The sequence below is a fragment of the Brachyhypopomus gauderio genome, chromosome 5 (genome assembly GCF_052324685.1).
Source record: "Brachyhypopomus gauderio isolate BG-103 chromosome 5, BGAUD_0.2, whole genome shotgun sequence".
Lineage (NCBI taxonomy): Eukaryota > Metazoa > Chordata > Actinopteri > Gymnotiformes > Hypopomidae > Brachyhypopomus > Brachyhypopomus gauderio.
In genome coordinates, this window is record NC_135215.1 from 11,875,502 (window position 1) to 11,902,596 (window position 27,095).

Genomic DNA, 27,095 nt, shown 5'->3' on the forward strand with positions numbered 1-27,095 from the left:
AGGCTCTGCAGGACACAGAAGTACGGATAGCATGTTACAAACTCGACACACACACACACACACACACACACACAAACTTGCACATGCATGAACAATCAATACACGTATGAATATACAACTGTTTATTCAAATAATTGCCAACAGTGGTTGTCAAATGTCTATGAATACAAATGCACACTATCCTTAAAATGCATAAAACATAGCTGTAAATTCCATTTGGTTATAATTATGCCTGCCTGTCTATCTCTGCCATGTGTAGGACGGCTTAGTCAAAACAGATGTTGCTGAACATCTGCCAGGTTTGATGGCAAAAGCAAAAAAAAACTTGTTTGGAATACTGAACTGATTTGAATAATCAACAAAATGTCATGTGGTGCAGATTCGTGCAGCGCCAGCCCAGAATCACAGCTAAAAGATGCCTTCAACCTCTATAGTGCTGCAAGACAGCACCTGTTAAATCATTAGTAATGTCCAAGGTTGTCCTGCAGTCAGTCTGGTACTGTTCTGCCTCTTTAGGTCTTCCATCCTAGTCCTACAAGTCTAATGAATATTGTGGCAGCTCATTAAACTATAACTGCGGTATCATTATGCAGCTGTCTTTTGGTATCATGCATATAGCCCACATAGAGAGGAACCAGAAAGCTCTCCAGAAACTCTCCAGAAGGTTACATCTTCACAGCTTCACAGAGATGGAGTCCCTGGCTCGGGGCTCACCCTCAAGCACCCTGGAGCTGTGGGAGATCTTGCGCAGGTGCGTGGAGCTGACGACTCAGGAGCTGGAGGCCACGTGGAGCCCAGAGCTCTGCTCCTTCTTCTCTCCTGCAGCCTGGCTCAGCGCAGCAGACGTATTGGACACTGCACCGTCCTGCATGATGGATCACGGCTGGGTGAATGGAGGAGAGGATCACAGAGCACAGCAGAGGGACATTGAGGGTTGAGGAAGGAGAAAGAAAGAAAGAAAGAAAGGATAATAATGGCTTTATGGGCAAAAATATATAAGCTAAATGAGCCTTTATCAAGGCCATGCTCTTTGGCTTTGACTGCTTTTAACAGGCGCTCAGATGAGACCTTCTTTTCACCACAGCATCAAACAGGAAAAGACGGAGAGACCGACAACAACAATAAAAATGTCACAGTTATTCAAAAAGGCACTTATGTTCATGTGAACATGAGTCACTCCACTAGCTGACCCTCTGCCTGTCTCCTTCTCATTGCCGGGGAAAAGCTTTCAGCCAGTGGAGAAATAACCAATTGTGGGAGACAATCTCATCCATCTTTTGAATCATGGATAAATCCAGCTTTGCTGCATTCAGCTTCAGATCCCGAGAGAGCGAGAGAGTGAGAGAGAGAAAGAGAGAGAGAAATCATAAAACAGCTTTTGCAGTCAAAAGAGAGTCAGGCTCTTGCTGTCATATTTCATAAAATGTTCGGTCAAGCGTTCAGACACTGAGAAACTCTCGTCAGAATGGAAAGTGCATAGAATTACAGCTGGACATTTTTATTTTATTTATGAATTTATTTATTTATTACATCTTATGTTAGGCTGGGAGTGAGATTTATTGTAGGGATCAGGAATATTAGAAATAGCAATAATAATAATAATATTAATAATCATAATAAAAATATTATTGTTGGTGGTGGTGGTGATGGTTATATTTGTGCTATACACAAGGAAACCTAACAGAGCTTATTACCCATTTGAGCCAGAAAAGCTAAATGTTTACCATTCTCCAGTTCTCCTTTATAATTTAACCATGAGACCCAGAAAGCGTCTTCACGGTTAGCAGAGTTATCAGTGCTGAGCATTAAGGTGAGTTTCAAACTCATCAAAATATCTACTTTTTCCACAATCCTGTCTTTCACACTTTCTCAAATCCTCATGCCAATACCCGTACAATAAAGCACGGCTTCATACATACCCGAGTGAATGAGCACTATTTCACTTGGTTTTGGAGAGATCACCAAAGTCTTTTGTGTGTCACGGCTGCTGAGGGGAGCTTAATGTTCAAGGTGCTTCTTCTGCTGTGCATGTAATAACCTTTGGCTCACCACTTCCTTTGGGTCTACTTTGTGTCTCTCCTGCACAAATAAGGCAGCGTGTAGGAGAAAGTGAGCAGGCCATTACAGCATCCCCTGTGTGTCAGACTGACATTCTCTGACCCATCTCACATCTTTACCCATTCCTCCCTCCAGACCAAAGTAGGCACGGAGAGGATATTTTAGTACTGTTACCAAACCAAATTGTGGATTTGTTTTCTACCCCAATAACTTATCATAAGACTTTTTACAACTTCTATGACTATGATGTCATCTACACTAATTCTGATAATGTAGAGTGTTATTAAATGTTCCAGGCATTTCTGTTTGAGATTCTGCTGCAGATGCAAAAGATGATATGGAGATGATGCTTAGATAAATTATATCTGAGAGCCCTGTACTATACCCAAGTGGTCATACTGACTGTTCTGGGCAGCATAGATATCCATCTATGGATTTTTCACAGAAATTCCAAAAAGAAGTGCATCTCAGAAGTAAAACGAAACAGCAAAATGGCTCGGACATGAATATTCATCAAACAAATCCTTCTAAAAGCTGTGAATTCTTTTAGTCTAGTCATTGATAGGACTTCACCAGCAGCCCTTCTTAGAGAGTCCGTTAGTGGGATGGCATGTTCAGAGTGCTATACATTTTCAAGTATGCCTGTGATTTGGTAATTCCTCATAGGTATAGCAATATTCTAAATGTTGACCAAATTTAGGGTGGGGCAAAGAGGCTGAGGGCATGGTAGAGTCCCTCCCACAGGTCTGGGGAGGGGGGGGGGGACAGAGTGTTTGCCCCTCAAACCATGTTTGGAGATGGCAACAGAAGTATGTTTGTTGACTGTGTGGCTATTAAAACAACTTCAGTAAAGCACACAACCCTTATTCACATTCCAGAAAATAATTTGAGAAAGCTACATCATTGAAAACACCTACCTCATACCTACACTCACTGGCCTCCTTATTAGAAATGCCCTTTCAAGTGTACAAACACAGAATATCCCTTGTTGGCATGTCCAGTTCACCAACCACCCCCTGAATCATTCATCACTGGTCAGTTTTTGAGGAGGTCCCTGTTCACCAGTATTAGGTGGACTATTCTTAGCACTAGTGGGGTATGCTGGTGACTGTGGTGATCATATATCAAGCACTACAGTGGTTACATGTGTGATTGCCACTTCTAGGTTATCAGTGGTTTGCGATTTTAAAACATCAAGCCAACAGTGATCTTGTTTTCAGACACGGAGCGCTGTTGAAAGTCTTCAGAAATCTTAACACATTTGATGTTAGGCAGCAAATGTCCCCATTCACATGATGCAAGTGGTGAGTGTGAATGCTACAGGTTTTACAAGGGCAACACACACAGATGCCAGGGCATACGGGAAGTATTTCCCAAGGACACAGCCTCCATTCACTGCCACGAACCACAACATCTGGTGAAACTTGGATGGATTTATAGGGTATTCATCAGTGAAACGAAGAACGCAACAGCAATAGACTCACTATGGCTCTGCTGTCACGTCGTCTGTGTATAGAGGGCATAAAACCAGCAGTGTAGACATTTACAACCCACACAGAAGCTGCTGGCTAACCCTCTCCTTCTGGACTCTGCCACATGTCTGCTGCCTCGCTCCTGCTCTGTTCTGGGATGAAGCTAACGCTCACCCTAATTACGCTTCTGGGGAGTTAATCAAATAGACACCCAGGGAATGAGTCACCCTGAAGGGGGAGTGGAACCACGAGCACCTGTTGGCGTCAGGAAGAGCTGCTGAGGCGAAGTTTGCCTGGCGCGGATGAAAAGGCCAGCCTCATAATCCACCTGACATTTCTAGAGAGGTCGGCCAGATTACTACAATGTCACACCTGCTGTGACCAAAAATCAAACACAAAGCTCTTAGCTTTGCTGCGAGTGTAAGCAGAAACTGCCCTTCCTGCCACTAAAGACTCGATCTTATCTGTGCTCATTCACTTTCTTTTTTTTCAGGTGTGTCCTCAGCTTTGAGGCCCACGGCACAATCACTGCGGCGCAGACGCCTCTCAGCCACGCCCCAACATGCCCCAACACGACCCCACACGCCCCCAATACACCCCAACACGCCCCAACCTTGCGGCCTCTCGTGAAACAATGTCCACTCGTTTCATGGCTGCCCTCAGACAGCAAGCTTACCTCACATCACCCACAACTTGCCAGATAGCTGCCCTCGCATCTAGGCTGACGGACCGTTCAGAAAGCGAGGTAAAAGATGTCAGCAGCACACTGACAATCACATTCTCAGCAGTGGATATGGCTAATATGAGACACCGATGCTGATGGTAGACTCATTTCTCATTAGGAGCACAGTAAATGCTCAGGTAAATCTCACAGTTTTAAGTGCATAATGGAGGAATGATGCTTACATGGGGGCAGGATAGATGCAGCATGTAAAGAATGCTCTTGGAGAAAAGTACCACCGTGGTCCTCTATAGGACAAATGCGATCTAATAAATTTACAAGGCATGCCATTCAATATGGGATTTCTGTTGTTTTTCAGTATCGTGTTTGGGCACACAGATTCTGTTTAGTCATTGTGCTTTAGGTTCAAATCACATGGTTGTGCCTTCAATGCAAAAAGAAAGTCCTGAGCAGGAAACCCAGATCTGCTTCATTTCAGAGATTTAAATTTATTAAGCTGAACTCATCAGATGAATAACAACATCCACAAGACTATCTGTTTTGTTCAGGCTCAGTTAGCAGAAGGAATATCAATGAGATTTTATTGGTTTTTCTCCACTAATAAATTCTCAGTATGCAGTTCTTCCGTGTAGTACACCAAAACAGACTGTGTAAACACTTACTAAAATATCTTTTGTTGCAGGAGCATTTTAACAAGTTTATTCAAAACCTTGTGTCAGCCTTCTTGTTTTTTGCATTTTTTTTTTAAATCACATTATTCTATCTTGCAGCTGTACTGCTGTGGTTACGTGGCCCCCAACCTGTCTCCCCACGCTCCTTTACCTGAACACGCTGTGAGTGGATGTCTAGGAGCCCTCCTGGGATGCAGGCCTTGTCTTTGTAATGCCTTTATCTCCACACTGCCAGCTAAGCCACCGCCCTCGCTGCCTGGCAGCAACACTGCGGCTCCGGGCTGCTGTGTCAGCCTGGTCTGCAGTCTGAGTGGCACCTTTGACCCCTCCCCTCTCTTGTTTCTCATCCTTATATACCCTTGTAGAACCATCCTTCATGGGCCTGCTCATTAGGGACATGACACTACACGTGCTTCAAACAAAGCAAATGCTGGTCTTTGCTGGCCTAGAAAGAGACTGTACATTTATATTTCAAAAATAATACAAATTTTAAAACGCAAGGACTCCACCGTGCCTCATTGTGCACTGCGCCACAGGTAAAGATGTGAAGGAACCTTACGGTGTTATGCAATTCTATTACACCATTACAAAGTGGAACTTAGCTCCAGAAAAGGTTACCACGAGCAAACCAAGACCGGGCATTTAATTTTTAGGTTCTTTTTATGCTGCAGTATTCAGTTTATGCATGTTTGTCAATTACATCCAGCGCATTTTCGACCAGCAGACGGTGCTATTGGCGAGTAAGTGCATCTATTGCGCACACCTTGACAAAGTTCCAAAATGGCCTGGTGTTTAACAAAAGTGTTTAAAGCACACATTCATTCATCCGTTCGTTCGTTCCTTCATTCATTCGTTCATTCATCTTCTCTCCAGTAGGCTATGCTTCAGCATCCGATGGTAGTCCATGGTGACCCAGTTTCCATAATCGGTTTCAGTGATCAAGAGAAAATGCCGGAAAACGGTTAACCTATATTGTGAAGGAGATATTGTGAAGTTAACGGCTGCCATAAACACACAAACAGTGTTTTAAATAACTCTATTTATTAACAAAAACGAGGCCATACACTAAACATGACATATACCAAATCAGGCGCTCATAAACATTGTACTTATCTGTATTTTTAAGCGTTTGTGAAAGACTACATAATGTATGCGCGTAACTTTCTACATCCCCCCCAGACCACGGTACAGCTGTCATCACGTTTACGATGATGTTTATAAAATCCCGAGGTCCTCCTATAAACCTGCTTTGGCCACAAGTGATTTTAAATAAGGCATGCTTTCGTCGGCGTTATGCTCCACACACCCTCTACTAAACATTGGGGAAATGTAATAATAGTCGAAATAACCGTGGTCGCTTAGAGCGCTTAATAACAAGACGTAATCGGGTCTCTACCAATGATGGATTGTTGCGCTGGTGTCAGCCGAAGCTCCGCCGATGGTTGGATGGCGGGACCAGTGGGACTGGTGGGACTGGACCATTAGCGGCTCCTCCCAAGTTCGGTTGCCCAGCAGCGTCATGGATGCTCAATTGATGAGCGAAAGAAGCGAGAGTGGGACTGCGTGCAGGACTGGAGTAAAGACTCCTCGGATTTGGAGGATTCGCAGTAAATTAGTTTTTTTGAAAAAAGCCACGAACTGGAGGTATCACTCTAAATTGCGTTGCATGAAATAAGGAAGGCGAAGTGTTATTGTAAAGCGCGCGTGCGTGGGGACGTGTTTCAGGGGCTAGCAGCGCTGCAGCATCCCCACAGCGTTAGATCGCTATTGTTTCTGTTGAGTGCTTAGTGCAAACAGGGTGTATTCGGGTGTAAACGTGTAAACGTGTACGCTTTAGTCCACGTTTTAGCAGGAGAACGCTCTGTGCACACAGGCGCTGTATCGCAGGGTCGCTGAAACATGTCCGCTCCTCGCACACCTAATAACATTCCCAGCTGGGCTGTCGGTTTCTCGATGTGTTCATTTGATCCGATGATTCAGTGACTTATTTATATAATTGACGTTCATTGACCCCTCTAATCAATCATAGACTACGAGGTGAGAACGGTACCTATGTGATGAGTTTTGATATCTTCTGCCCCCTAGTAGACATTAATTAAAACTATATTAGGCTGCACTCGAGAAATAGTACTCGTTAACACGTGAAATATTGAAGTCCAGTATCTAATGCAGATAATAAAGGCCGAGAGGTATTTTTGATTCTTCATATTGTACGCCGAGCGTTCATGGCGGCTCACGTAAAAATGTGGTAAATATAGATTCCCCGACATTCCGTTGGAAAATATAGTCTGGCATAATTTATTTTAAACATCCAGTAGACTGACATAACAAGTAGTTTTTGAACATATATATTGCGCATTTTAAAAACGCGTTATTAGACATAGCTTAGTGTAATGTTTTGGTAACTGTTAATCGTGGCAGCTTTTTGAGAGTAAATTAACCCTATACGGCGCTTGCACACCCGTGGATGTAACGATCACGTAAGTTAAGGAGCCGTAATAGAGACCGAGATGTAAACCTGTAGAGTGCAGAACATCGAATAGGAAAACACTATGTTAAAAGTTGAAGGTCTGAACACTAAAGCGGGGGATGATCCCTGTCAGAGGGGTTGTTAGAATAATCGGCGCTGTGGTGTCAGCCAGGCCAAGCGGATTTCAACAGATTAGTGGCGGGCTGCTATATTGTTGGTAGAGAATTGTGGACTAGGTTTCTCCTTTTGACGCACTTGAACTGTCATTGCGGATGTGATGTGATAAAGCCCGCAATTTCACAAACTCGACTGTGTGGTACAAGTTTCTGTATTTGGCCGTTAAAATTGTAAAATGGCTTGACCACCGAGAACAACTGGATCTGTTTCAACAAAGTGTAAACTGCGAATGTGTTAGTCTGACCTGCTAAGTTCGCGATCTTGAACTGTTGATCACACTGGACCCACGACTGGCGCGCCGGACGCTACCCGGGCTGTGTAAGCGCACTCCGCAGATCTGTTGAGCACCCGACAGTTCTCCCATTTTTCTTCGGGTGATGATGCTGCGAGGATGCTGCGCTTCCCGGTGAAGAAAATACGGAAGCAGTTCAAGCTGCTCCTGTTGCTGGTTCTGCTGACTTTCGCCGTGTGGTTTACGTACTTGCACATCAACCAGGGCAAGTCCATCAAACTCCACTTCAACTACGGCAAAGGTAAACAAATGTATCATGTATTTTCACTCAGTACGGCTTGCTTATGGTTAATTACGGCCACAACACATGTTTGAGCTATGGCTGCCTAGTTTACTTTAACGCGCTACTCTTGAGTTCTTTGGTGTCTTTTAATGCTCCAACGCTGCCGCTCCCCGTATAAGTATAGACAAGACGAAATAAATTGTGCAAAAATCATTTCCACGCAGATTAACAATATGCGCTCGCTGCATTGGTTTCAGTCTTGAATTAATGCCCTGTGAAATAAGACGTGAAGACGACTCATTAATGATTAACGCTAGATTCTCAGCGTTTTTGATAGGGTCACGCCGAAATGTCAGATGTTATGCTATCAAAACGCAAAGGTATTGTCAAGCAGTCATCTGCCATTATTTCAGGATATACATAGCTCCCTTTAGTCTACATCACTATAATTATACATAAACTTTGGCATAAATAATGCAGTATTTTTCTCCTCTGCTGGAATAACATTAGGTGAAAAAGTATCAATAGTTCCTGTAATCAATAGTGCCGGTTCAATGACATTGTCATCACATTTCATCTATGCAGCGAGGCTCAGAATGGAAGAGAGTTTCACTTAATTTAAGTATAAAAGAAATAAATGCATCATAATTTCCCGGCTAACAGACACATGGCACAGTGAAGACGGCGGAATTCTGCCAGTAAAACTGCAGAGAGGCTACGACATAGTGAGCAAAGTGAGCCAGCGCTGTGGTCCTCTCTACCTCTGCAGCGCTGCTCGCGCACAGCGCGCCTCAAATACGCTTTACACATAAGCGCACGCGCGCGCGCCTACTCATTGTACATTTCTGTGTGTGTGTGTGTTGTTGGCACGTCATACCTATATCGATCAAAGCATTTTAAGAACATTATGCGTGTCTTTAATACTGGAGAAGCAATAACATAATGAAAAGTGAAATAACATGTAAAGAACTCGACTGCGCTTGTTTGTATTTAACCACTTCTCAGCAGTGATCCCATAACCAGATTAGCGTCACTACGAGTTTATAAGATATATTTATATAAACAAATAATTTGAGATTTTGGAACAACAAATTGTTGTAACAAAGCCTTGGATCCAAGGACCTTAAGTGAGTGAAAAAACATTTTGAAGATGAAACAGATCCAAACCACTTTGTTTACATTTTCAATATTGCAACATTGTAAACAAAAGCCCTGGTGAGCTGCTGGTGGCATAAGTCAGTGGCTGTGTACTGGGTTTTTAAGAGCAAACTACCGTCCAGAGCAAATGTGCCATGTTCTGCAATATTACATGTGCTGTGAGCAAATAGTTTGTGATAATCACAATTACGTATTTGAGGTTTGTCCTATAGAAAACTACTTCAGATATTACTATGTTTTTGTAATAGCCTAATTAGAGCATGTTCTGAACAGAGTCCAAGTGCGTGCAACATATGTGCTAATTGATTATATGGAAGGTGAATGTACTTTTCTGCACATTATTTAGTGTTGAGCTACCAGGCAGGACTGCATCCAGAGTGCTTCTATGCCATTGGCTTTTGTGTGCACCTCAAGGATCCTGTTTCTCATTAAGTGCTGCTGAACACTCTCTGTGGTTTGGCTCTTTTCTCTAACTGCCACAAACTGACCTCAATCATATCCCAGAGACCTTTGCTTCAGGCTGCAGTAGCCTTTGAGTGGCTACCAAATCATTCTCCTCACAAAGATGAGAGCCTCACTCTCTTCTTGCATTGCGTGTGGAATCATTCAAGTGCAAATTGCTCCACTAATCCTAAATTGGCTTTAGAGATGTGTGTGGAAGAAAAAGTAAAACAAAAAACTGGGTGGGGGGCACAATAAAAAAACACACCATACACCAAAGAGGTTGAGATTAAAACAAAGAACCAACCAGGCTCATGTTAAGGAGACGTGCGCCTAGAATGCTGCATTATGTTTCTAGCTGGGAGCTCTCAGTGGTCACCTTCACTCTCTCGTCAGTTGCCTTTTCCATCTAATTTAAGGTCAGTTGTGGGGTTCAGTGGATGAAGGATTCAGTTGGAGTTTGACCAGGGGCGGTGTCCTGGATCAGTAAACAAAAGCGAGCGAGAGAGAATTCTTCACTTCAAAGATTTTTTGACCTGTGAGTGTGGGGGAGTGGCAGCGTTCGAGCAGGCTGGCTACCCCGAGGAAAAGGGCCATATGGGAAAAGGCCAAACAGCATGCTTGGAGTCCAGAAGGAGGAGAAACCATCCCTGCTCCCTTCGAGGAAATGCAGTGAAGCATGATGGTTGCTGGAGGGCTGGACGTGTGGAGAAGGCTCTCCGAGCTACCATGAAGTGGAGATTCCTGCTTTTACAAAGGTCACACAGCCTCAATCAAGGCTTGTCGCTTTGTGTAGGACGCGATAACATCAAGGTATTTTACTGTTTCTGTAAAAGACTTTGAACAGCAGTTAATGGCAACTAACGGAGACATTAATTAATGGTCAGTTAATGGCTCCTAATGATTGTCCGTGGTTGTGGGCATTGACTTCTGTAAGGTTCTTGTTCCAGACACCATGGGCTTTTCACTTTGCCCAAGGCTGCTTAACATATTTAGCGTGTTTTTTACTGTATGCCACACAACAGTAATATGGAGTCACGCAGCCTTTGAAGTAATAACCTGTCTCATTTACAAACATGGCGAGGTTCAGTTCAATATGAAAATTGCAGATATGTTCAGATTTCTATAACTGAACCTGTGGGCTTCAGTATCCTTTCAGTCATTTTCAATATGAAATGAACAGGAATGTAATTTCGCGTGTCATTTTCCAGAAGCCAAAAACCAATCCAATCCAGTGGTACAATATTTTCTTCAGATTCCCAGTGTCTACATTGCGAGTAGATACAAATGGTCTGGCAGGTAATAATTGAATCCTCTGGGGATGAATCATTTATGGGGAGCCCAGAAGGAGCACACCTAGGCACGCATATCTGTAACCAGCACAGGACCTTTGTTGGAGTGGAATTGATATAATACCAGTGGCTGAACCTAAAATGTGTTTATAAATGAAGAATTTGATTAATGCTTTTGTCATATGGATTTGCAAAGTAGTAAAAGACTTCTTTGAATGAGAGTGTATGAGAGAGAGAGAGAGAGATAGAGATGGACTCTTTTAACCCTGAGGTTAATATCATTTGTGTTTCATCATTTCTTGCCACCTGAAAGACACTCTGCTCTATGCAAATTAGTGGTCTAGCAGAGGCAGTCTCCTTCTCCTCAGAGCCCCAGAGGACTGAGCTGGCTCGGGACGCAGCCAGGTTATTCTCCACCCACTGGACAGCCAGGTTATTCTCCACCCACTGCACAGTCAGGTTATTCTCCACCCACCAGACAGCCAGATTTTTCTCCACCCACCAGACAGTCAGGTTATTCTCCACCCACTGGACAGCCAGGTAATTCTCCACTTACTGCACAGCCAGGTTATTCTCCACCCACCAAATAGTCAGGTTATTCTCCACCCATTGCACAGTCAGGTTATTCTCCACCTACCAAACATCCAGATTATTCTTCATCCACCAGACAGACAGGTTATTCTCCACCCACCAAACAGACAGGTTATTCTCCACCCACCAAACAGACAGGTTATTCTCCACCCACCAAACAGACAGGTTATTCTCCACCCACCAAACAGACAGGTTATTCTCCACCCACTGCACAGTCAGGTTATTCTCCACCCACCAGACAGCCAGCGTCAGCTGGGCATGGAAACGACATGGAAACTACATTGTGTTGAGTTCCTTTGTTGATTATGTCATTTATGTGAGATCATGGAACATATCATGAGTTCATATAAAGACATGCAGATGGGGACAGGGGATTCTGACATTATGCATATTCGGAGAAAAGCCACAATGTTGCTAAGCTAATTTCAGTATTAAGCTTCATAATTTCAGTAAAGCAAAGTATAACTCAGCAAATCCAGGTTCATGTATGCCTAAAGTGTATGCTTCCCTCTCACCCCTGTAGCAGACACATCCTCACACTCACACACATGGTGAGCGCATATTATCTTTCAGGGCCCCAGTGGAAAATGCTACTGCACTGAAGCTGAGGTTATTTTACAGTAAGCGATACACCAGAAGAAGCAAGATCACAATCAATCAACAAAGACCCGCTACCTTTGGCTGATCCCTGAATGGGCTTTTGATGTGGTTGTAAATGAAAAGGTCACCTTTCCACCTTTCCACCTTTACACCTTTACACTCATCTGGACTCACATGCAAGGGACACACACACACACACACACACACACACACACACACACACACACACACATTCAATGATCATACACAGAAAATATCCCAACTTTGGGCAAGCAGTAAGAATGTTTAGTGTCAAACCACAAAAGTCTTCAAGTTACTGGGAGGGGCCGCGTATGCTGACAGCTCTCTGGTTGGAAGAGTTCTACAGGCCAGTGTAGCTCTGAGATCTGCACTCAGCAATGAGTTCTCTGCACTTCTTCACCGTCATATTTTAAATAGAAAATGTTGAAGCACTGGGTGAGGAATGTGTGTGCTTGATGTGTGAAGAGTCCAGCTGAACACGGCAGCTACGTGTGAAAGGAGAGGTTGAAGGTCATGGGTAGAGGAAGGAGACAGGCACAGATACAAACACAAACTGAAGTTTTATTACAAATGTAGAAAACAAGGTAACATTAAACAGAAATACAATCACTTTGTGAGCTTAAACAAAGTATCTTGCTGAAACAGACAATGCTAATATAACCCCTCCCCCGGCATATAGGATAAAGAAGAACCAACAATGAAGACAAGAGAACAAGAGGTTTATATGCACAGGGACTTAGGGGAATATATGAGACACAGGTGAAAGCAATACAGGGTGTGGTTATATAAGACATTGGATGGGGGAGAATGAAAATAAAAAGAAAACCACTCGGCAGACAGATCAGAACAAAACCAAAACAAACATACCCACATGCCAATAAGCTTCATGGGAACCAAGAGAGGGAATCCATGACAGTGGCTTTTCCTTTGATATAGAAGGTGTCATTTTTTGCCTTTTTGAGGCTTGGAAAATTTTTTTATTCCGCTCTTCTCCGCCATCAGTGTAGAAGGATAATGCTATTGCTAATGCTAATGCTGAGAATCTGAAGGAGTTTTAATTCAGTTGGCTTCATTTCAGGCATTATGAGTTTACACCTGCTTCTCTCGCATATGTCTAGAGTGGTGGTGGTGGTGGTGGTGGTGGTGAGGTGGGGGTGTGGTGGGGTTGTGGTGAAGTGAGGTTAGCGTTAGGGATAATCTCTTCTTTTCCAAAGAGCAATACAATTCATGGCTATTCTATATTAATTAGGCCGGGGTGTCGTGATGGCTCCTGGAATGGCTGGCCCTGCTACGTTAGCGCTCACAAATGTCTTCCGGAGAAAACTCACAGCACACAGGGCTGTTGTCCAGGGGGCTGTTGTGACATTAGGGCTTCATTCTCTTGGTAGTCTGTGGGTTTCCCTCCAGTCAACCCTGAGGACACAGACCTATATCTTGGCTTGCGGTGGCAAAATCACCCTGGCTTGGATTTTTGTGATATACAGCAGGACTACTAAATGTTGACTGATCCGATTCATAATAAATAAATGAAAAAAAAAAGGATTGCAGGTATTTCTTTTGTTTCCTGATGTATGTGATGTGTCTGGCATCTGAAGTGGCACACTTGTGTTTTTGTGAGGGCTTAGCCTCCAATGGATCTCTGGGGGACGAGACAAAAAGGTTCTTTCAACAGTGATTGTGCCTCTGTGCTGGGAGGGGCTGTAGCACCTTTAATATACAGGGAAATATAGGTCAGATTTACATCATCATGCTTTGTACACCAGTGTCTCGACCACTTCCTCAGCGCATGCTATTTACAGCACCAGCACACCAGGTGATGTAAATAATTTAAAGGAGCACAGCTACAGGTGTGGCAGCCTGTCTTCATATATAAGGAAGCTCCCACGAAAGGGAGTGTCAGCTTCACACACACTTTCATGTGGAGCTTTTTATAGAGTGTCTGTAGTTCAGCTGGTAGAGCGCAGACATCAGGCGACCAGGTCATGGGTTTAACTCACATGTAGCAAACGTGCTTCCATGCTAATAAATAGGCAAGTGGATCTGGATAAAAGTGTTTGCCAAATGTAAAAATGGAACTGTTCACAGAAATGTACTGCAGTGATTGAGTATGAATATGGGCTTGTCACAGGAATCTGAACTGTATCAAAGGGCAGACGATTATTGACCAGAGGAGAGAACTGCACTCCTGTAGTAGTGCAGGGTGAGGTTGCCCTGACAGCAATAACAAAAGCAGTGACAGCAGCAGCTAATTACAGCCCTGTGTGCTGTGAGTTTTCTCCGGAAGACATTTGTGAGCGCTAACGTAGCAGGGCCAGTCATTCCAGGAGCCATCACGACACCCCGGCCTAATTAATATAGAATAGCCATGAATTTTATTGCTCTTTGGAGCGGAAGAGAGAAGTGTATCAAGTTGCTGTTGTAATCATTCCAGCTTCCCAGTAGCTTGCAACGTTGCACCCTTGTCAAATCCCTGAAGGATTCCTGAGACAGCGCTATGAAAGAAAATCTGCTGGAATTTTGAGTCAGAGTACATGTTTTCCCCTTCTGACTCATACTACCATTTACCCATCACGCACAAATACCCACATGCATGCTGATACATACACTACACACACACACACTCTCTCTCTCTCTCTCTTTGCAAATGAGCTGTCGGGCTCACACACATTTCCAATTTTTTGTTATTACATCTGATTCAGACATCCACCTGCATCAGCAGGAGTTGTGCACTAACTCTATTATCAACTTGTCAAACAATCACACCTGTTTGCATGCCTCCTCAAATCCTTTTCTTTTTCTTGCATTTCTCATATACAGTATATATATATATATACTGAAAATATACTGAAATATAAGATACAAGAACGAGAAAAGGTGATATATATATATATATATATATATAAAGAAATAGAATATATATATATATATATATATATATATATATATATATATATATATATATATATATATATATATATATATATATATATATATATGCCAAGTTGTCAGTTGTCAGTACAGGCGTAGATATGGATGTTTTATATAACTTCCTCTCTGTCTTTCTTTCTCTCCTCTCAGCTTTTCTCTCCTCCCTACTCCCATGTTCTCTTGCTGTCCGTTCTCACTGGTTTTGGAGCGCCTTGTTGAACTTCAGTGTGATATGTGAATGACCTGAAGCTTTTTTTCCACCTCTTCCACATGCTGCTATAAATGCCTCCAGTCCTGGCTGACACCCAGATAAGCTGAACTCTCTGAAGGAAGAAAGAAAAACACAGATCTTGGATCAGATTCTCTTCTCTGTTCTTCAGTCATTTCCTTAAATGGACAGATGCTAGCTGATCCACGAGCAGCTCTCTGAAGCATGACGTGCTCTGGGCTCTGTCCCCATGCCTACCGTGTGTTTATAGATGGCTGTCTGTCTATTCTAACCATGGACCCACTTTACTTTCCAACATCCTAACCTTATCCATTATTAGCTATGTGGATCTCCGATCAGTATAAAAGCCCAGTGTCTTCTGGGAGCCATCCCCTCATTCATATGCCTGAAGCTTCTGCCTATAGCTCCATCCAGCCTACAGTCCCATGCCTGCCTCCTCCCAGCCTGCTGAGAGGCTGCGCCTCCTTCGCATTCTGATTGGACTGGCAGGCACACAGCTCCGTCGAGAGCTCCCTGCTCCACGGTTTAACGCGCATGTCTACGCAGCAAGAGGCAAATGGAATAAATGCATACGCAGGATGTCAAAATGTATGTATGGTGAACTCATCCTTCAGACGGCTGGCAATACACTCATTCCTCCTCTTGTCTGCTTGTGTTGAGACCGAGTCCTGCGCACATGCGGTGGACAGCCGTGGAGTTCTGCCAACCGCAGGAGTGACCAAGGTGTGTTTGACGTTTCACCCTTGCAGAGAGAGGGAAGTGTGGGCAGATCCATCTCCGTGAGAGATGGTCCAGCCGTCATTGCCCAGTGAATGTGGCCCTCTGTTCTGTCCTTTCACATTCACTTACTCTCTGGCTCAAGATGGTTTTTGTGAGGTGTCAGCAGTTCCTGCATGATGAAGGCATTGATGCAGGCTTTATTTTTCTATCTCTTTAATTGTTGTTATGGTGACCAGCGTTGGCCAGAGGAGGATGGGTTCCCCCTCTGAGTCTTGGTCCTCTCAAGTCCTCTCGAGGTTTCTTCCTCATGCTCTTCTTCCTCATGCTCTTCTTCCTCATGCTCTTAGGGAGTTTTCCCTTGCCACTGTCACCCTTGGCATGCTCACTGGGGGCTAGGACTTGTAAAGCTGCTTTGTGACAAAAACTGTTGTAAAAATATATAAATAAATTTTGATTGATTGATTTTGATTGATGCTATGGACTGACCTGCCCGTTCCCCAGACCTGAATCCAATCGAGCACATCTGGGACATCATCCACCAACACCACGTTGCACCACAGACTGTCCAGGAGTTGACTGACGCTTTAATCCAGGTCTGGGAGAAGTCTCATCAGGAACATGCCCAGGCGTGGTAGGGAGGTCATACAAGCACGTGAAGGCCACACACACTACTGAGCCTCATGTTAACTTGACTTGAGGAATTTCCACTGAAACTGAATCCATTTGATTTTCCACTTTGATTTTGTGTTTGATTCTAAATCCAGACCTCCATGGGATAATAATATTGATTTACATTGATAATTCGTTTGTCCACCATGTAATAAATAGAGATTTTCAAGTGGAATATTTTATTCATTGAGATGTGTTATTTTAGTGTTCCCTTTGTTTTTTTAACAGTATATATATTGTGTGTGTGTGTGTGTGTGTGTGTGTGTGTTTGTGTGTGTGTGTGTGTGTGTGTGTGTGACATTTAAGTCTTATTGCACAAGAGTGCTCCTGTTGTATGCTACAACACAATATCGTACAATATCACTTTAATGTTATATGCTGTGCAATATCACGTAAATGTCAAATGATTCCAAGTCCTCTAAAAATTGCATTATTTCTCATTTGACAAGTATATTTCTTAGGAACAATCAACAACAAATGCTTCAGAAAGACAAGTCCCCAAGTAGAAACTTTAGTGCAGCAGAAGGGAATACACCTGTGATCACTGACACAAATCTGAGTTTACCTGTGATTCCCAAATCGCATGAACATGGTTATAAAATTACCTGTGAAAATCAGAACATCAGAGCAGTAGTGGCCTGAATGGATGACGTTCACAAGATTAAACTTTACTAAAGAATATGAAAGAAGACTGATGAATGTTGGGAGCACAGAGTCATTGATCATTGATCATCGATGAGACCACGATAAGTGTGTTTGGCTCAGGTGGGGTCCAGCATGTACGTGTGAAGCTGGCCAGGACCTCCACACTGAAGCACAGATGGTGTGATGATACAGGGCTGCATGAGTTTAAGGTGTTGGGAGATGACATTTAATACATTTACTAGAAGGTGATGTTGTTAGGAATCATTTAATATTGAAATGATCTTGCGAAGGAGGACCAGCATGGCAGACTGTGGAGTGTAGAGGAACCCAGAACTGCATCTCACACACTTCACTCGGGTTGCCTTTCACCAGCTAGTGGAGAGGTCACTGCTGCAGAGGTCCGGTAGTGCAGAGGTCACAGTTGAAAGGTCTGCCGCTGGAGAGGTCACAGCTCCAGAGGCCCTTGTTGTTGAACTTCTTACCTAAACGTGATTTGTTTCTCAGTCCCAGTGCAGAGGTATTCTGATGCTGATATTATTAAACTGACACGGAGGCTGCAGATTTGTGAGGGAGTGCGTTTTGAATTCAAACTCAGGAGATGTGCAGGACTGGTGAGGAAGACGTTGGACTGCGTCCCCAAGGTGCAGTTCAGTGGAGTGCTCCTTGCCTGCTGGAACAGACAACACTTCTACATGTGGTGAAGATGTTGGCTCTGTAAATCCAGAAGTGTGAATTATCCAGCATGCAGGATTTCAAAATTTGTCTGCCGACTCCCCGAGTGCGAAAGAAAAATACTCCCTTCTCTCATGCGCAGACAATGAAACAGAAAACATTTTGAACGGCTTTGAGAGTTTCCACTTAGAATTCTGATTCTGGTGTGTTTGGATGTCACTGTTCCTCCAGTGCCAATTCCAGAAGAAGTGTCTTTTTAAATATCTTGTGCATAATTGAACTTCACCTTGAAGTATTAAGCAACAGCATGAAGGCCACTGGCCCTGAAGAAATGTTTTTTTTTTATGGGTGATTTGCAGAGGTGAAAAAACAAACAAACAAACAAGTCTTTAAAAATCACATGCAAACAGATCTTTCCCAGTTGGATATTGACAACCTTTATATACTGAACATTCAGGCAGTTAATGAGGTGTCTAAACATATAAGATCCTAGTAAGTAATGCAGAACATAAGATGGGAACTGCAGCCTTGGTAATCTCACCCTGCCATGGACTTGTAGGCCAGATATATTTCTTCTCGTTTGTGGTCCATGACATTATGTCCACCCAAACAATTATAATACACCAAAACATTATCTGTCTACTTTACATGTTATCCCTCACAGTCTGCAGGAGCGTTTTGGTTTTCTTTGTTGTTCTTACAACGTTCTCTTTGTAAAACATTTGCTTGAATGAGTAAACATTGTGGTTCATCCCACCTCAATATGTGATCCTTGCCAGGAAATTCTCTCTTTCTCTCTCTCTCCCCCTCTCTCCCCATCCCTTCTTCCCTCCAGTTCCCTCTCTGCATCTGTGCTCATTTTTATTCTAGGCCTAGCTTAGTGCAAAGATTCACTGTATTCCCCTTCCATGTTTTCCCTCTTGCTTTCTTAACTAAAGAACAGGATAGAGGCCAGTATGGCAGAGACTATGTGCAGTTGTTTGTGAGCCCTTTGGAATTATCTGGATTTCTGCATGCATGATTTCTGCATAAAATGGCTGGTTTTATCTGATCTTCATTCAAGTAAAAAAAAATCAAAGCATATTTGGCAATATATGATGTAAACAGAATTAGAAACAAGGTTCTGTTAGCTCTGTTAGCCGTTGAAGCTTAGCGATGATGTGCGAGTGGATCCTTTCCTCTTGATTGAGTAAGTAAGGCTTTCGTAGAGTTGAGCAGGTGTATGCGCTAGCCAGTCTTTATGTGCTACCGTAGAATTGCTATTAATTACTTCCCAAAGAACCTAACCCTAACTCTGTAAATGAAAACAGGAGGCAAGGTAACTTTAGCGACAATGCGGTAAAGCAAATTATGTTAGTTTAAACAAACTCACGGACTAAACAGATGTCAGGCTTTTAAAGTGTAAATACTTTTTTTTTGGATCTCCATTGACTCCTCCACAGAAGTTTCTTTTGGAGTCTGAACCACTCTTCTCTGCTAGGTTTTGATATTTTTGTATTGATCCGAGGGAGTTGTGAGAAGGGAAGGACTAGCTGTCGTGCCTATGAAAATTCAAAGGCATTTCCCTTCAGCTAGGAATAAAAAGAATGAAATAACTAAGACAGAATAATGCCAAGGATAGAAAAAGAAACTGAAAAGTGTGTACTTTTCCTGCTGGTGCATCACTTAGGAATAAAGAAGAATTGGTTTGTCAGGATACATTAGTTAAGGCATTTCAGTGGCATTCACTCTTCCAAAGCCATCTATGAATCCATACTGGAGCTGAGGAGGTAATCAACTTAGTAAAAACAATTACTAGATTAAATACACATACATTACACTAATAGGAAGAACAGATTTGTGTTATTAGTCTCATAAGTAAATAATATGGCAAAATGGGAAATACGATCAATAGTATATATGCATCAATATGGAACACAGTGTTTACATAGCATTTCAATAATGATACAGAATTTAATCTTCATATACCAACACCAGTCCTGATAGCACAGTGTATGATTAACTGGTTATGTTCCAGACACTGAATACTGCTGGACTACACAATCTGATGATCCTCTGTATTCGAATAATTCCAAATGTGGTGTCTCTGTATTGGTCTTAAAGAGCTGTTTTTTCTAGGGGGGTTAGAATCCAGCATCTATCATGGAATATAGGTTTAAGAATCATGCTCAATTTTGGACATACGTGTTTGAATTCCAAAGGCAATGCTTTATGGTTAGGTATGCACCAAGATAAACAAGAAAGGCCATAAATAGTGGCCCGTTGTCCTGGTAGAAGTCATAATTCCTTATACCAAGGTGAGTCTGATAAGAAGTATCTCCTCAGTCCAGTGGGCCCAGTTTGTGGGTTTTGGAAGTGATAACAGGTCATCTAAATAGAGTGTTGTTAGGCTCAGTCAAAGGTGACACTGTGAGTGTGAATAGTCCTTCTCCACCACAATCATTATCATATCCTTATAATGGGTTCATCAGCTTATTGCGATATATGGCTTTAGGTGGTTTCACCTATTCCAACATCATTCTTGTAGTCCCTCCTTCATCCTTATAGACCCTCCATCATCTTTACTGTCCCTCCATCATCCTTATAGTTCCTCCATATCCTTATAATCCCTCCATCATCTTTACTGTCCCTCCATCATCCTTATAATCCCTCCATCATCTTTACTGTCCCTCCATCATCCTTATAGTCCCTCCATATCCTTATAATCCCTCCATCATCTTTACAGTCGCTCCATCATCCTTATAGATACTTCATCATTCGTATAGTCCCTCCATCATCATTATAGACCCTCCATCATCTTTATAGTCCCTCCATCATCATTATAGACCCTCCACCATGCTTACAGTCCCTCCATCATCCTTACAGTCTCTCCATAATCTTTACAGTCCCTCCATCATCTTTACAGTCCCTCCATCATCCTTATAGTCCCTCCATCATCCTTATAATCCCTCCATCATCTTTACAGTCCCTCCATCATCCTTATAGACCCTCCATCATCCTTACAGTCGCTCCATCATCCTTATAGTCCCTCGATCATCCTTATAGTCCCTCCATCATCCTTATAATCCCTCCATCATCATTATAGATGCTTCATCATCCTTATAGACCCTCCATCATCCTTATAGTCCCTCCATCATCCTTATAGTCGCTCGATCATCCTTATAGTCCCTCCATCATCCTTACAGTCCCTCCATCATCTTTATAGTCCCTCCATCATCCATATATAGGGACTTGGATATTTCCGCATGATAATGATTTAGCCGCGGCCATTTTTCTCCGGTCGCGCTGTCTAAGCGAAATCAGTCATCGGAAGCGCGCGGTAAAAAAAAATCGCTGTTTTCATTGGTTTGTAGGAGGTTCTTCCCAGAGTTTTCGTAATATGACATAACTGAATGTTCGCTTTCTCTCATCCCGTTAGAGGAATTCGCATTTCGCGCTTTTGTTTCTTTTTGAGCCTGCTTGAATTTTAACTTCGCGTTTGGACCGTTCAAAAACATTGTGGGACTGTTCAAAAGATATTAATAGATACGTGGACCGTTTTATTATATTCTTGTTTATTGTTTCCTGAAGTTTTATCCCAGTCTGTACAGTTTAAGGTAGTTTTTTAAGGCTCCCAAGACAATGTGTTGGTCCGATGAACCATGATAACGGCGGGCACGGACTAGCCACATGCTAAAACTAGCCAGGGTTGCCAGGTCCTGTAAAAATATCCCGCACAAAGTCAGTGTAAAACCCACCCTTCAGCAGCCTAAACTAGCCCAAAGCCCAAAGTTGATGACAGGGGGGTGGGGGGGGGGGGTGGCAAGTGTGTAAAATGGAGACAAATTAAGTATTATATCGCGATCGATTCTTTGTGTTGACTTGTAACTCCCGCGGTGGCCCAACCTAAAAGTTTTTTGAGAAAAACCCCAGAAAACCCCAGAATTTTTACCCGCGGCTGGATTTTCAAACAAGCCCAAATTGGCGTGAAAACCGCGAACCTGGCAACTCTGGCCACATGCTAAAACTAGCGCACATTTCTTGATCACAAGATTTAGGTTAATTGCATTTAAAAAATAGTGCCGATTTAAATGTGAATATCTTTGGACTGGCTTGATCAAATTTGACAATTGAGGTATCTTTTTTTAGTTTTTTAGCTGCATCTAATAAAACTATTTTAAATGTGATTAAATAATTTTGAAAAAAATGTCCAAGTCCCTACCATATAGACCCTCCATCATCCTAACAGTCCCTCCATCATCTTTACAGTCCCTCCATCATCCTTATAGACCCTCCATCATCTTTATAGTCCCTCCATCATCTTTATAGATGCTTCATCATTCTTATAGTCCCTCCATCATCCTTATAGACTCTCCATCATTCTTATAGACCCTTCTTTATTCTTATAGACCCTCCATCATTCTCATAGCCAATCCATGTATTGTGTCTTTCAGAGAAGTTTTAGGCCTCTAGGAAAAAGCAATGAGACAGGAAGTGAGGGTCTCTCGTGAATATTCTTTTAAGGTCTAGTGCAATCGTGTCTGCAATGTGAACATATATATTTGTGGCGTGTGTGGATGAGAGAGCCGTCACAGATGAGTGAGCGCAGAGGCGTTTGGGCCTGGGCTTTGGTTTAGCACTGATTGTTTTTGCCAATCACTTAGAGAAGGAAGGACCGAGGAGACTTGTGCTGTCTGCATCTCTTCCTTCTTCCATTCTTCTCGTCATGGTGTTAAGAAATCAAAGTCTTTCCAGATTTATTAAAGTGTGTTTGTGTGTGTGTGTGTGTGTGTGTGTGTGTGTGTGTGTGTGTGTGTGTGTGTGTATGCGTGTGTGTGTGTGTGTGTGTGTGTGTGTGTGTGTGTGTGTGTGTGTGTGTGTGTGAATACAACTCTCTGGATCTGTACATTGGCCAATGGCCAGGTCATGGAGAATAAATGGGGAGGGTGGGGGGTGTTGAGTTGCCTGTAGTGACAGATTTATGTTTTTTCTCCACTGACAAGTGTGCATGAGGCCTTTACAACTGCTGCACTTGATGGGAAGGATGTGGGCACACACAACTGAGGGAGAGTTGTGAAGTTCAAGGCCTTAACCATCCTTCTCTCTCCCTCCTCGGCTTTCTCTTAGTGTTCACTCTTTTCTTTCTCCTTCTCTCTCTATCTTTCTCCTTATCCTCCTCCTCCTCCTCCTCCTCCTCCTCCTCTCTATCTCTTTTTCTTAATTACTGCTGCTGCTGTCCTGCCCTGGTGTTGTTCCACCAGAGCTTGGGTAGACTGCATGTCTGGACCTGTCTCCCTTGCTCTCTGGCCATCTCTCTGGGACAGCCTCCATGGGCCTTCCCCTGACATTCATTCCTTTCAGCTGTGGCCTGATTGCTGTTATTTCAGCACAACAGTGTAGGTTATGATTTCAAATCCTCCTTATGTGCTGTTAGTATGCATAAGTAAGTAGAAGCAAGGGTCCTTTTAGTGTATACTGCTTGTGTCTGTGCAGCTAGGTGAGAATCTGTTTGCATGTGCGACTGTGTGTGTGTGTGTGTGTGTGTGTGTGTGTGTGTGTGTGTGTGTGTGTGTGTGTGTGTGTGTGTGTGTGTGTGTGTGTGTGTGTGTGTGTGTCAGATGACAGCAGGACCAGTGGGAGGGACAGAGCTTAGTTATGAATGCTGTGGATGAGGCTGCCATGACAGCTGCTGCCTACAGGTGGTGAGAAGGGAGAGTGAGTGCAAATGAACAAGGGAGAGAAAGTGTAAATGAAGGAGAGATAGAGAGTGTAAATGAAGGAGAGACAGAGAGTGTAAATGAAGGAGAGACAGAGAGTGTAAATGAAGGAGAGAGAAAGTGTATATGAAGGAGAGAGAAAGTGTAAATGAACGAGAGTATAAATGAAGGAGAGAGACTGAGTGTAAATGAAGGATAGAGAGTGTAAATTATGGAGAGAGTATGTGTAAATGAAGGAGAGTATAAATAAAGGAGAGAGAAAGATTAAATGAAGGAGAGAGAGTGTAAATGAAGGAGAGAGAAAGGTTAAATGAAGGAGAGAGAAAGAGTAAATGAAGGAGAGAGAAAGAGTAAATGAAGGAAAGAGCACAAATGTATGAGGAAGAGCTTATGGAGGACAATAGTGAACAAATGAACAATAGAGAGAGAAAGAAAGTGAGAGACAGCCAATTATTTTAGTAATTGAGTATTGATTAATCGAGTAATTGATTAATTATTTGCTTATTAAAGAGCAATTGGAAATATGTATATTAAAATGAACAAAATTATACAATTCTACATAATGTAACAATTCTACGTAATGTAACAATTCTACTTACTCTTCTTACTCAAGTCCATTTACTAAAATGCCTATTTCATAAATCCAAAAATGTTAAATTTGTTGTCTCTGCCTACAAACCTGACTAGAAATTGTTCTGCACAATTAAACGATCTCATGTTGTTAATGGACTACCACTAGCTGACCTTCAGTTAAACAAAAGTGGCCTCCCATGTTATGTACTTGCATCTTGTTGTGTGAACCGTCTCTGTCTCTCAGTGATAACCCAAACATAATGAAACAGACTGTTTGGACTCTGTATGGGTGTGATGTCTGCTTATAAGTAAACAGATATAAGTAAAATCTGCTGTCTTCATTAGAAGCTGCTCAGCCTTTATGCTATGAACTGAAGTCTCTTGCTAATCATTCATGAAAACATACAAAAATACTTAAAACTTTTGGCTTTTTCACATTCTTCATTCCTGTCCTTCTTAGCTTGAAGTAATACAGTGTGTGTGTGTGTGTGTGTGTGTGTGTGTGTGTGTGTGTGTGTGTGTGTGTGTGTGTGTGTTTGTGTGTGCGTGCATGCATGTGTGTGATTATCAGTGCATATGTGCCCTCATGCCTGCCAATCTCCCAACACAAATCTCCTCCCATTAAACGCTGCTTCATCTGCAGACACTTTCATGTGCTCATTACTAATGGAATGTTAATCAGCACCATTTATGAATTATTTAATCCAAGCAGGAACATATTTCATGAACGCAAAAATTAAACAGAATGTAGTGTGCTGTTGTAGTCATGAAATACACACATAACCTGCCACACTGTGTGTTGGCTGGCTGAAAGTGGCAACATTTGAACGTTAGAAGGTATGTGTGTGTGTGTGTGTGTGTGTGTGTGTGTGTGTGTGTGTGTGTGTGTGTGAGAGAGAGAGAGAGAGAGAGAGAGTGTGTGTTTTTGGTGGGAGAGAGAACATGTTCACTGATATATAACAAAAAAGAATCAGAGTGAAAAGTGACAGACTGGAGAGTGACCACTCCCCACACTACAGTCTCTGGTACTGTTCTCTTGTTCATGTGGCAGACGGTGAGTAATACAGCACATTCTGAGGTGCGCTCAGCTAGGCTTCCACCTCACCTTGGGTCAGCACCGGCATTCTTACTCAACTTTCCCACAAACCAGGTGTCTTTATAATGCTCATGCTGTTTTTTCATCAAATAAAGACCGTCCCAGTCTCCCTTTCCACCACACACACACACACACACACACACACACACACACACACACACACACACACACACACACACACACACCTGATTGGATGAGATGGGGAATATAATCATTACTGTGAAATGATTGTAATCAGCGAGAAGGGAACAATAGAGGCGGCAGGCCGATTCCCACCATTGCTGTAATCAAGCACTAATTGCTGGTGCCATATGGTGTAATGGAGGAGTGAGAGGCGAAGGGGCCACTGTCATGTCTCTGTCATCTCTGTGCCTGTCCATGTCTCTGTCATCTCTGTGTCTGTCCATGTCTCTGTCATCTCTGTGTCTGTCCATGTCTCTGTCATCTCTGTGTCTGTCCATGTCTCTGTCATCTCTGTGTCTGTCCATGTCTCTGTCATCTCTGTGCCTGTCCATGTCTCTGTCATCTCTGTGCCTTTCTCTCACGCCTCTGCCCTGAACCGCTCCCACTTTCCTGCCACTTTATGAAGAGATTAAAGGAGACATATAATGGAAAAGTGCATTTTCCATGGCAGAGTTGAATAAAGTGAGTTCAGTACACTGAACTGACATGCTGTGAACCTCCTGTTGTCACCCTCTTCAATTGAAAATGTAGCATATGTAAAACAGGAAGGTAAAACAAGACAATTCCAAACCCTAGACTGTCTTGACTCATAAAAATTTATATACACCTTAAATTTACATACACCAGCCCATGTTCTAGCCCGGGCAAAATTAATATGGTTCTGCACAGCCAAAACTTTTCTGCAGGTGTTGTGAAGAACAAAATGACAGACTGGCAGACTGTGTACACAAATGGACTGTTGCAGGTTGTGAAGGAGATGTTGGCACTTTTCATAGCCTGCCCAAGGAACTGAACTGCCAACTGGGTATGGTTGATGTATGTATTTAACTGGACAACTTTGACTCAAAGTTGTTTGTTCTGCACATTTCAGTGCAGACAGCTGCTCAAACCTTAGACAATATCGAGCAGGCAGTGCTCAGTGTTCGACATTGAAGAGATAGGCAGATTTACTAGAATAACAGTCACATTCAAAGCCTGTAAGTAGCGGTAGCCACGCTGTATGATTTTATCAACTTTCTGTCAGTTGAAGCCAGACCATCTTAAACTCAGTTTCATTGTGAGCTAACTTTGGTTAATGGACTTTGTGTTGTCAAGATTTAAAATAGCTAGGATATGTAATATTAACTACTTGCAAACTCCAAGTAACTAGCTAGCATGAACAGTAATGACCAATTAAGAAGCTATCTAACTAGTTTGCTGGCTTAGAGATATCCTAATTTGTTCCTTCTAGCTAACATTAGCATAACATTAACATTGACATTAGCGTTAGTTCAAGCTCAAACATTTTCAGTTGAAAGCCTAAATTAAATACTGCATGGTTCACCTCTCACAATTGTAGCGATTTATTCTGACATGTTGATTTGGTGTGAGCCATCACACGCCTCCCTGTAAACCAGCCAATATCGAGCTTATAAAGTGACCCCACCAAGCAAGGGCAAACAGCTCATTTCATTCCAGGTCCACATCACAAAGTTATAAATGGTCATAACTGCATTTAGTTATTATTTGCCACAATGGAAGTCACATATTTTCTCT

General features: G+C 42.7%; 1 protein-coding gene across 1 annotated transcript in view; it reads left to right on the top strand.

The window, feature by feature from the left end:
- Positions 1-6,328: 6,328 nt before the first annotated feature.
- The window catches only part of b4galnt4a (beta-1,4-N-acetyl-galactosaminyl transferase 4a), a 105,987-nt gene continuing 85,220 nt past the window's right edge, over positions 6,329-27,095 (top strand). The window contains 1 exon segment of the mRNA XM_077005711.1: positions 6,329-8,063. Coding sequence (XP_076861826.1) covers positions 7,922-8,063 — 142 coding nt within the window. The 5' untranslated portion in view covers positions 6,329-7,921.